Source organism: Mycteria americana, chromosome 8, assembly GCF_035582795.1.
Source record: "Mycteria americana isolate JAX WOST 10 ecotype Jacksonville Zoo and Gardens chromosome 8, USCA_MyAme_1.0, whole genome shotgun sequence".
Classification (NCBI taxonomy): Eukaryota; Metazoa; Chordata; class Aves; order Ciconiiformes; family Ciconiidae; genus Mycteria; species Mycteria americana.
In genome coordinates this window covers 22798391-22810593 of record NC_134372.1, presented here as the reverse complement: position 1 = coordinate 22810593, position 12203 = coordinate 22798391, and the positions used below count along the sequence as shown (strand labels likewise).

At 53.5% G+C, this 12203-nt stretch overlaps 1 protein-coding gene across 1 annotated transcript in view; it reads left to right on the top strand.

Annotated features, from left to right (window-relative positions):
* The first annotated feature begins 4367 nt into the window (after positions 1-4367).
* The window catches only part of NRG2 (neuregulin 2), a 178772-nt gene continuing 170936 nt past the window's right edge, over positions 4368-12203 (top strand). The window contains exon 1 of the mRNA XM_075510183.1: positions 4368-4797. Coding sequence (XP_075366298.1) covers positions 4368-4797 — 430 coding nt within the window. The remainder of the gene's footprint in view (positions 4798-12203) is intronic.

Below are 12203 nucleotides of genomic sequence, written 5' to 3'. Positions count from 1 at the left end.
GACCTGAGAAGTGCTTTGTTTTGCAGGCATCTCTGGGAAATTGCAGGAGCAAAATTAAAAGGTGAATGAAAAACCAGCCCCCACAGGAGCTGTCTGAGGGGTAAAGGCCTCTGACAGTGCTGCTGAGATCTTGGGGTGCTCCAGGCAGGGTGGAATCGGGGCTGAGCTCAGATGCTCCCTCTCCCTTTCAGGGTGGCAAAGAAGATGGGTTTTTGCAGCAGGAAGGTAGGGGAGTGATGGGCTTTGGAGAAATTAAAGCAGCCAGGGGATGAAACACTTGTTTTCTGAAATAATGGCTCTTCATGAGGGATCCTGGCTCGTGCCTGAATGCAGAATGAACTGACTTTTCTGGTTGACAAAGGGAAAATATGGAAGATGAAGAAATAAAATCCTAGAAGGAAAGAGGTATGGATGGGTCAAAGACACGAACATTCAAGAGCAGCTGCATTGAGATGGTTTGGTGCAGAAAGGTTGATGACAAACACAAAACCTCTTTACTGAAAGGTGCAGTAGATTTTGCAGAAGAGAGAAGTATTTAAATTTGCCACAGTTTTGACCATCCTAAAACAGGGTGAAAATTTGAAAATACGTGTCAGCCTTGAGACTAAGCAAGGATGATGTCAACTAACAACCATGGTGACAAAACTGGAGAAAACTCTCTCTGAGACAAAAAGAGTAGCAGAAGAGGCCCCAAAGATGTGGTGGCTGGTGATGCAGACACAGCGAAATGGGGATAGCATTCCCTACCCTGAGGAGCAGACATGGGAGCTGCAGAAAATGCATCTAGAAGCAAAGGATGAGATTTAAAAAGTACTATTTGGCAAACTGGCTTTGGAGCCCAAAGTTTTTTGTCCGTCTTCCCATGCAGATAAAAGCAATGCAAGTCCCTGACCTACAACAATGCACAACCGTTGAGCCCCAGCGTACTTGCTCTTCTGAGCTCTTTCTAGAAAGTTTTGAAAAGAGCATTGTGGCCAGGAGGCCACATGGGGATGCATGGTACAGCCCAGAAGCAGAGAAGGACCCTGCACAGATCACTGCCTAAGCCACCAGGCAATGGAAAGCCTGGGGGAAGATGTTAGAAAAGGATGCGACGCAGTATCATCAGTCCATGGGCAGGCTAGAAGTAAGCCATCACTCTAACCGTGCACTTTCCCATCAGCAAAACCACACCACCTCCTGCCTGGCTTTGCTGTCCTCAGTGGATAATGGCCAGCCTTGTCCCTGCACACTTTGGGCCATCTCCCTGTGCATCCCCAGCATGCCTCTAGAAGAAATGCCCTCCAGTCCTGGGGGACGAATTAGGTCCCTCCTTTGGGACCTGTAGTGAACTCAAGTGTGACTTGCAGGTGAGGATCAGCCATCTGATACCAGCACATTGAGGGAGTCTTTTGGCTCCTTGGTAGTCTTCACCCTAATATACAGAACCTCTCATAGAGCCCACAACACCCACTGTATGGCCAGGGTGCAGCGAGCAGGGTGAGGGAAGGGATCCCCCCCTCTATGTGGCATTTCGAAATCCCAGCTGGAGGTTGGGTTGAAACTGGGACTTCCCAGCACTAGAAAGACATTGACAGCCTGGAATGAGAGTAGCAGAGGTCAGGGGCTGGAGATCAGGAGGTACGAGTAGAATCTCAGCGAGCTGGCTTTGTTCAGCCTGGAGAAGAGGAGATCTTGGTGATGCCGGCAGCCACCTGGGAGTGGTGGTAGAGGGGCAGAGCCTCTCAGATGCTGTGGGGACAAGAGGCAACAGGCACAAGCTGGAGCACAGGGAATTTCCATTAGAGATAAGGAAAAGCTTTTTTCACCATGAAGGCAGTCAAAACTGGAACAGGTTCACCAGGGAGGTTCAAGCCTGAGCTAGGCATGACCCGGAGTGACCTACCCTAGCTGGCCCTGCTGTGACACCTCCTGAGGTCCCTGCCAACCTCAGTTATCCTGTTATTCTGTGAATGAGGGTCAAGTCTTTGCGAGGCAATTGAAGAGAGATATTTTTAGAAGTATGTTATTTAGGCTCCATTCTCTCAAAACCAGTGTTCAGATTGGGCTGCTGACTGCACCCAGGGCCTTGCCTTGTTCATATATCAAAATGCCCAAGGACCTACAGAAAAGAATTATTTTCTATTTATATGGGAGAAGCAGCAGTGAAGGGGGGAAGGGATTTTGTCCTAAACCATTTCCCAAATGATAATAGAAATGCAAGCATCTTTGGTGATGAAGACTAGTTTCTTCACAACAGCTAGGATGAACAGCAGGAAAAGTACTGCTAAAAGGAGATGTGGCCAGTGCCCTTTTATGAGGCCAAGTGTCCTGGACTCCAAAATGCCCCAGAGGCAGAGAAAAACCTCCCTTTTCAAAATTGCCCCAGAGGTCTCACAGGTATCTACTGCTGAATTTCTCTCAGTGGCTGAACCACTGTGGCCCCACTGGGATTTCAACCTGCAGACAGGGAGAAGACAAGAATTAGCAACTCAAATGCCCGGGCATTACACCATCTTTTCTAGTCAGGAGCAGGGTAGAGCGGGAGAGCTCCAGATCAAGTTATGCTATTGGATATCTCCTTCCTTCTCAGGCAGAATCTGTGTTGTTGTCTGAACAACATGTTAGGGAAAGAGGAATTTCAACAGAGACTTGTATCAAAAGCAGAGAGAAGTCAGGTGGTTTCTCTACTCCTCCAAGAAGGTTCCTGAATCCAAAATACTGGCATTGCCTCTGCTGTGGGAAACACTTCTGGTCCCTTCTGCCTCTGCCTGTGTTCCTCTGCAGTTTTGCATTGTCACCAAACAGGGGAAAAGAAAAAGCTTTCGGAAACATCTGAAAACAGAAAGCCACAGAAAATCACAGTTAGCAAGAGAAAATGCACGCAAGAAATGCTCTCCAAGCCCTGCTGTTAACACACTGCACTGCTTCTGATGCATCACAGTCCTGCAATGGCAGAGCTATTCAGAGAGCTGTTAGTCTTCCTGGAGAGGGGGAAAAGCAGCTGTCCTGGCTGGCAACACAGAGCTGTGGCTGCTCCATGGCTACAGAGCTCTGTGTGTAGCCACAGAGCTGTGCTGGGGCTAGGGCTGTCCCATCATGTGCCAGCGGTGGGACAATGCTGGCTCCCACCCCAGGCAGCAGAGCCAGGGCAACACAAGAAAAGGCAGCGCTTGGTTGCCTGTGCTGGGCACAGCAGCTCTGCTCCCTTCCCATTTTTCCTGATGATTCTGACTGCACCATGTAAAATGGAGAGCAAACCTCAATCCTGCCATCTGTGCTCTTCTGCTCTCACTGATGTCCTCAGAGACCTGGCCTTTGCCATCGTTTGGGGTGTGCTAAGGGATTCTCTTGAGGTTGTAAAGCCACTGGGGTGGGGGCTGTGTCTCCAATGCAGTGCAGGCAGCGCTGTGCATCCCTGCTACAGGATGTGCCCCAACCCGTTGCTTCAGACAAGGCTGAGCCCAGCCTTCCTGCCTCCAGGTCACCTCCATTGCGATGGGACCATGGCTGCTCCCCTTCAATGCAGAATCTAGTGCAACAACAAATAATGAAACCCTCTGCTGCTAGTTTAGCATCTTTAGCATTTAGATCCCTTCCACACTGTAGCATCTGGGCAGTGAGGCTTTGGGAGTACAGATGCTTCAGGATCAGCTTTGAAAATAAACCCAAATAAGCCACTTTTTGGAGATTAAACTGACTCCTCCTGGAAACAACTGCAGGGGAAGAGCACTTGTTTATTAAAAAGAGACAGCAGGGATCAGGGCATGAAAGGAGGCTTTGTCTCCTCGGCTATTACCTTACTCCATTTGTCTCTATGTTAATGTCTTTTCTTCAGGTGTGCAGGGAATCACAGGCACAAACCTCCCAGCTCCAAAAAAACATCGGGCAAAGAGGAACCCCCTGGCTCCTGGGCCCTGCACATGACGCCCCATGCTACCTGCAGCTGCCCCAAAATGAGTGCATCTTTGGTGGCATCGTGGGGGGGTGGGGGTGAGGTGGGGTGTCTGTGAAGGCTTGGGAGCTTGGCAAAAGGCTGGCTCCATGGCTGAGGTGGAGGCAACACGATCTGGCTCCATCCCCGGTGACCCTCCAGGCCCTGCAGGAGCAGGAGACAGGGATGCAGGGATCCCCTCTGCTGCAGCGGGCATCCCCGGGGGGGGGGAGTCCCCGGGCAGGGAACCACCTTTTTGGGGGGGCGGGTGGGGGTCAGCATCCCAGGGGAAAGGGGCGGCTGTGAGAGCATCCCACCTCCCTCGCTCGGAGGAGGATCCGCGCCGCTCCGTGCTACGCCGCGCCGCGCCGCTCCGCCCCGCCGCGCCCGCCGCGCCGCAGCCCCGCAGCCCGGCCGCCGCAGGGCCGGCGGGGAGCGAGCGGTAGCCGGCGGCATGAGGCGCGACCCGGCGCCCGGCTTCTCCATGCTGCTCTTCGGCGTTTCTCTAGCCTGCTACTCGCCCAGCCTTAAGTCGGTGCAGGACCAGGCGTACTCGGCGGCGGTGGTGCTGGAGGGCAAGGTGCAGTCCGTGGGTCCCCCCGCCGGCGGCGGCAATGACAGCCGAGGAGCCACCGGTCCCTCCGGGGGTGTCTTGGTCAAGGTGCTCGACCTGTGGCCCCTCAACAGCGGCGGGTTGCAGCGGGAGCAGCTCATCAGCGTGGGCTCCAAGGCGCCCTGCTTTAAAGTGAAGCGCAACCATCGCTACATCTTCTTCCTGGAGCCCACCGAGGAGCCGCTCGTCTTCCGCACCGCCTTCGCCCCGCTCGATACCAGCGGCAAGAACCTCAAGCGGGACGTGGCGCGAATCCTCTGCGCCGACTGCGGTACGGGCCGCGCCGTGGAGGCGGGGGGCGGCGGCCGGGGGGGCGCCGGGACCGGCGGCGGGGGGCCATGATGGAGCGGCGGCGGGGAGCGCTGGCCCGCGTCCCGGGCAGCCGCGGGGCGACAGGTCCGTACCCCCGGGACTGGGGGGTGCCCGGCGATCGCCCCCCGGCCGGCACCGGGAGCCGCGCCTGGCACCGGGGGCGATGCGCTCCGCCGGGCCTGGCCGCCGCAGCCGCGCTCCTCCCTGGCCCCGGGGTCCCCGCTCGCCCAGCTAAAGGTCCCGGCCTGCCCCCGGCCCCCCGGCCCCGTGCCAGTAGCGCAGCCCCGAGCCCCAGTGCGGGGCAGGCGGGGAAGGGCACGCAGCGCCGCTGCCGGTGCGCCCGGGGTCGCCGGCTTTCCGGCGGCAGGGCGCTGGAGCCCTCGCTCTCGGAGCTTTCCAGTGCCCCCCGCCTCGGGTGCCGCTTCCCTCGGTTCGCCTTGGTGATGGCAGGCAGCCCCCGGCTGGGAGAGCCGCTACCGGCATGCGGTGGTGGCTCCGTTAATTCTGTGCGCGCTGGTGCTGTCTGATGCGTTCCTCTCCCCGGGCATGTTTACTGATGCTGAGAGGGGCTCTTTCCCGGGGGGGTGCAGGGCCTGGGGCAGATGCTGGCTCTCCAGGTGTGCCCTAACTGCCGGGAAGTTTTGCCTCCTTCAAAATAACGGCCTCACATTGTGAAGTTGGTTTTCTTTTGTTCGTTCAGCGCATTTAGATGTCTCCCGTCAATGCACTCGCGCTGATCTCCGTGCATGCTGTGTGCTGATCCTCCACCACCTTTGTGAACGCGGTTATGAAATGACTTCAACAGGGAAGCGCCTGCTGGAGCATTACTCCTTTTGTGCCTGAGTTTTCCTTGCTGTCCTCCAGCAGGGCACATATCTGTGACAGGCTGGGCGGTGGGGGACTGGGCAAAGACAATGATTGCATTTTCCCAGGGTTAGGATCTGAGCTTACAAAAATGCAAGGCCGGCCCTTCGTTGAGCTTGAATGCTCAGATACTGTGTCACAAAATCTGCAGAAGGCTGGTGTTAACCCGGAGAGCTCCAAGCGCCGTGCCGTGCCATCAGAAATGGATTTGAATCTCTCATGTTTGGTGGGTTATGAGGATATACAGGGCATACCTCCAAGGAATCCAGGTTCCCCACTCAATGACAGCATGCCGTACTTCCTCATCAGGTTAATTGGCCTTTTGCCTCATAAAAAGCAAGATGCCTTGTCAAGTTATACTTAGCTCTGTAATGAACATATGTGTGCTGCTTTGTTGTTGTTGTTGTTGTTGTTGTTGTTGTGTTATTAACTAGATGTTTCTGGGGCAAATACTTTGCCATTCGGGACTGCTGACCCCAGATTTTGAAAGCCAGACCTGTCTCTTTTTTTAGTTATCCAAAAGATAAGTTTAGAAGATTGCATTTCCTGGGAGAAAGGTGGAACCTTGCACATCATAATATGTTGTTGAGGGAAATGGGCTAGGACTGCATACAAGAAAACTAATTTGGGAGACACTAATTTCACGTGCATCTGTATGTGGGCCATTGTGGACATAGAAGATTTAGTGAAATAGCTGTTACAGAGTTAAAAGGAAGGTAAATGGGGGAATTTCTGGGGACTGTGGTCTCATCATCAGGTGAAAGCACAGCAAAAGGTATGTGGCTTTTATTTTTTTTTTTTAAAGCAAGAAGGATTCCAAACTTGCGCATCTCTGAGCAGCAGGGTATGACTTTAAGAGGAACGGAGGATGCTCCATTGCTTCCTGGATCAGGCCCAAAGTGTTAATGTGTAGGCTGATGTAACAACAAGTTAAGGGATGTCATTCTGCCTGTGACACCTTATTGGAGCTGATGCTTTTGTTTCTGTATTTTTGATAGTCTGAATAGACTCCTTGGCTAAGGGACTCTGCAGGTTGTTGGGAGCATTGTCTCAGCAGAGCTCTACGGCAGATTGCAAAAGAAACATAAAAGCTGGTGGTTGGGAACTGTCATAACTGTGGTTTGCTTCAGTGACAAAGATTAAATGGGAGCCTTAACCTGTTGAACTTGTGATTCTCCAAACACTTCATGCTCTTGGTTGAGCTGGGAGGTTACTTCTGAAGGTGACATTCCTGGCAGGATCTTCTGATTCAAGCTGCTGGAAAGGTGCATGGACTGGGAAACCAGGCCATGGTCTGCCTTCTTGCTCCTTGGTTTGTGCTGGGAGGGGAGATCCAGAGGGGTGCAGGGCTATTTCTTACTGCAGACGGGGCCTGTGGACAACTCCAGAGTTGGCAGGGGGTGAATTGTCTAGGCACACGTGTGCTCTAAGGGACAGCCAGGCTGCAGCCTTGTAAGGGATATTACAGAGCCAGGGAGACAGACACTGGGGCCATTCCTGAGTGGGTGGAGGGGAACCTCGTGGCTCTGATCACTCTAATCCCCCCCACTCCCAAAGATGGAGGCCTTGCAGGACCATCTTCTCCCTGCTCTGGCTCCATGCCTGGGTCTGTTTTCTAGTGATTCATCCCCTTCTCACAGGCTAAGATGCTGTGTGTACTCTGCTCTCACTGCTTGCCGAGGTCCAAGATGTGTTGCAGGATTAGGCCTGTGGTTGGAGCATCTGTGTCTTTCTCCAAGGAACAGTCTCTGCTGTTTACACAGCTCGCTTGGAAGAGAGAAAGTGGGTGGTGAGGCTCTGCACAGGACCCAGACCCTCGCTGGGCAGAGACAGGACGGCTGGAGGAGAGGGAAGAGTAGCACAGGGTGCAGGAGGCAGAACAGGAAAACCGGTTTGTGCAGCTGGTGTGTGTGTATGGTCTTGCCTGGACTGCTTTGTGTCTGCCCCCCCCCCCCCCGGTGCTGGATTCAGGGAGGGGGATTCTCACTTTGGCCATCCCACTGCTGGGCAGTCTCTGGAGGCTGAACTTCCCTACCTGCAAACCCCAGAGGTTTGCAGCCTCTGCATCTCTGCCCAGCTGTGGGTTTGCATCTCCCTGGCACACAGGGAGCAGCTGGTCCCTCAGCCCAGGATCCTGTGGGTCTCACCACCCACTTGCCCATCTTAAAACCTCTTCTGCACTGGGACTATTATTGTTTTTTTCATACTGTTATATAATGATTCCTGTTATTGCTTCTCCTCCTGTCTCTTTTCTTTACATCTTTTAGCTCCTTAATTTTGAATGGTCTGTTATCTCCTTTGTGCCTACATGCACAGATTAAGGAGGAAGAAATAGGTGCAAGACACAGCGCTGGCTCTCACTGATGTGGTGGCTGTGTGGCATGGTATCCCTGCTGGGACCACTCCTGATTTGAGTCCAGAAAGGGGGCTGTGGTCCTGATCCTCCTGGTCTTTAAGGGTTGCTTGTGTCATCATCTGTTTTCCACTATGAGTCTGCTTCCTGTACGAAAGATATATTTGAAGATATTCCTGTATACAGGAGGGTCTCTCACTGGTGGGGATTTAACCTGTTTGGGCTCTGATTTCTGCTTTCACAGAGGAACAAATGTCTCCCTGCCTCCATATGCAGGAAGTTGCAAAGTAGCTTTAATTAGAGCTTGTACATCTCCTGAAGCACCTCACCGAAAATGCTGCAGAGTTCCAGGATGAAGTACACTACTTGCCTGTAGGATTAGCTAGCTTAGTCTGGGCAAGTAATCTGGTGGTGGCAGATTCCCAGGAGGATTTGCAGGCAGAGAACCTGTTGTTGTAGTAGGTGCTTCTTGTGAGATGAGGTCTTTTTTTTCTTCCAGTCTGAAGGTGCCTTGGTCTCGGTGGGAATCAGGAACATGCTGGGGCTGTGGCATTGGACTCAGTGGCCACACGATGCTGGGAGCTGTTTATCTGTTCATTCTGGGAGCCAGGTTGGTTACAGCTGGCCTGTGAGGCGAGGAGGGAGGCCTGATTTTGAAGTGCCCGCGGGAAAATACAGCCCTCTGGATTACAGCGTAGGTGTTGCTGCCTGAAATAGCACTGGCAACTTTGGACCAGCAGCTCATGCAAAAATATCCCTCTCCATCATCCTGCAAATCATTGGGCTTGCTCCAAGCCAGGCAGGCACAGGGGAAGGGTGCAGGTGGGCTCCAGCCACCGCTCTCCCTTCATCCCAGGACAGCTGTGGAGCAGGGAGCAGCAAAGCTGGATTTTCTCATGTGCCACCCTGCTAATTAGAGCTGTCTGAAACGATTTCTCACCACCTTCAGAAAATCACACTTCCTTAGGTTCGCAGAAGAGTGAAAACTTGCTTCCTTCTTGCCTTGAGTTTCTGCAGATAGGGAACGGTCACTTTGCTGCAGAAAGGTTTTACCCCTCACAAGGATGGCACATTTCTGGGTGCTCTCTGCTCCTGGTTAGCTAGCACACAGGATTTGGCCTGGGAGTGGACCTGGGGTAGCTGGGTCCCCATGGCCACATCAGCTCCTCATCTCCCAGCTGAGCCAGCCGTGATGGGGAACTCGCAACTGCAACTTTGCTCGGCTGGTGCTGCAGGTCCAAGTGACTTTAGCTGTACCTGAAACAATGGAGGTTGTCCACTCCCAGGCACGTGCCATGTGTGGAGCAAAGTCTGGCTAATTTCTCAGTTCCCCTTTCAGAAACGTTTGACTAAATAAAGCATCTCCCCAAGGATCTCTAGGAGTAAGAGGACACTAAAAAGGCTCCTGCGTGATCCCAGCAGTGCTAGTTTCTATATCTAGGGCCTCTCCCTGCACAGCCCCTGGACACCAGCTGCTGTTCGGTGGCTGTCTTTGTGCTCTCCTAGCTAATAACCCTTAGATATGGGCCCTGAAGTGTAACACCCTTTCTAAATCACAAGCAACACCTTGACTTGGATCTGGATCAGAAACTGGTGCATGCTGGGGAGCACAGAGGCAATAAACTCCATCATCAGGCAAAAAGGGAGCCATGTTCTGCCACAGCTGAGCTCCCCACTTGATTTGGGCTGTGTAAGGCAAAATGCACCATTGTCACAAGGGCCTTGAGCCTTAAAGTGTTTGGCACACCCCAAAATCTACTGCGAAGTCCCACAAGGGATCAGTTTTGGTACTGTACTGCTGGGGTGAGGGTGCCTCTCCCAGCAGGATCAGATGGGGTTGCCAGTTCCCATGAGCAGTGTGGCATGGCTCCTATGAGGAGTGGCTGCTCCTTTGCCAGGTTTAGGGCATTGGATGCTGGTGCTGGAGTGCTCCGCATCTCCTTTTCCCTTCCTGAGTCATTGCGTGACACCGCTGAGTGTAGAGGAGAGCTGTGCTGACCTGGAACAGTGCGTAGGCTTCCCCCAGCGAGCTGTGCCGGCCTTTGGCAGGCAAGGGTGTGGATGCAGCAAGAAGGGTGGAGGTGAGTGGCATGCTTGGTCAGGAGGAGCTACAGGAGATCAGTCCATGGTGGGCAGCAGGTTTGCAAGGCTGTGAGCCTCTGGGTGACTCTGGTCATCTGAGAAATTCTCACTGCAGAGGAGCCTGAGTGATAAAGTGCTGGGAAGTGATAAAGTGCCTCTGCTGAGCTGGGAGGTGCTGGGGCTGTCTGGCAGCTTCTCTGAGTCCTCCTGTGCCCGGTCGGTGCTGGGTGCGGCAGCATGGTCAGTGCTGGTCACGCTGGTAGGGAGCTGGGGTGGGGGTAGCAAAGATGTCAGTAAATCCTGCCCCTCTTTCTGCTCTCCCTGCTGATCAGAGGAGGCTGCCACGTTGCAAGCATGCACCCTCCCAAACTGCTGGAAAACTCTTTCATGTCCAAAAGGTGCTGTTTGAATGAGAAGGCTCTGCCCCACTCCCTGGGGAGGTGTTCTCTGCGCTGTGCGGTGCTCTGTCTGGTGCAGATGGCAGAGGATGCCTGTTCTCGGTGGGAGCTCGGGCAGATGTGTGCAGTGAGGGGAGGCTCTGGAGGAAGCTCATCTCCCTGGCAACTTTGACAGCCAGGTGTCTGCTCGCCTACTGAACTGGGTGGGCAGCAGCTGAACCCCTAAAGGGTGCCAGCACCTCTCAGCACTTGCCTTCTCAGGTCTGGGGGGAGGTTGGAGAGGTCTGCCAACTTCCAGAAATTTTGGGGACAGAGTATTGAGTCTGCAATGGTAGGCTAAAGATCAAAAGGAAGATGAATCACTGTGCTGCTCTTTCTCTGCTGAATGCTCTCAGTGCTTGGCTGTTGCAGCTTGGTGCTGGGCTGTGTGCTGCAAAGCTTGGCTAGAAGGGTCAGTGAAAACTGCTTTCATTTAATCCCTATGGTCCAGCTCCATCCTGGATAAGAGGGTGACCAGTCTGGAGGAGGAAAACATGAGGTTCCTCAGAACACAGGGTACTAGAGGGGAGCAAATGATTTGCAGCTTCAATGAAAATAATTTGTATAACTCCAGGCAGGGAAACCTAGGATGTGGTTGGGTAGGGGGAGGATCACCTCTGTGTTCAGAGGATCTGGGGAGAAGTTTTGTATGGAAGTTGCAGCAGACAGCACTGAAGCTGTTCGGGGGAGGGCGGGAGTTCATATTAGGGAAGAAAAAGGAAACGAGAAAATTAGAGATTCAGTGAGTTGGAGGGGGACAGGAGATGCTGTCTTGGAGACCCAGGGTGTTCAGCTGAGCGGGGGTTTCTTGTCTCTGTGCATGTTAGGGTCAGCCAGCTCTTGCTGAGTTTGTAGCCATGTCTTGGCATTGCTGGATGATTGCCTGTGTCAGGGAATCCTCTCTGGTCTTCTTGTCTTTCCTGTCTTGGGGTCTTACCCCAAGCAATTGCTCCCTTAAGGTATCTCTGCAGTCCAAACCATGACCAAAGGGTGACATCCTAGAAGTGCTCCTCAGTGTGAATCAAGGGTTGGAACTGGGCTGGGCCTCATGGTGGTGGCATGAGCTGAGCATGGCCCCAGCTGGTGTGGCACCTTGAGGATGGAGCTGGGTGGGCTGATGGGAAGAAGTTGTGCACAGAAAAGAGGCCAGAAGATGGCAACAGTCCTGACCAGGCTGTGAGCCTGGTCTGGAGCTTGGTGAGAGCTATCAGCAGAGCGTTTTGACAGTGGGTTGAGCAGACACCCATCAGGAATGACCCTGGTATGGTTGACCTCCTTGCAGGCAGGCAAGATAGCCTGCTTAGAGGATCTGAGACTAGGGACTAGATACCTTATCTATGCTCAGGTCAGTTCCCACTCTGTTGTCTAATGTTGTAGCCCAGGGACAAGGTGCCTACTCATAGCATCTACTCATAGCATCTCTCCCTGGCCAGGGCAGTCCTTTAAGGTCTCTTGGCTGGGGTTGGTGGCCGCAGTGGTTCTCACTGGTCACCCCACCTGCCCCATGCCCCATTGTCTGCAGCAGGACAGTGCCATCCTTTCCTGTATTCCTGCCACTTACTGTTTGCTGACCTGTGGAGGGCAACTGAGTTAATCCTTGCAGGGTGGAGCGTGTGTCCTGGTTTTGCA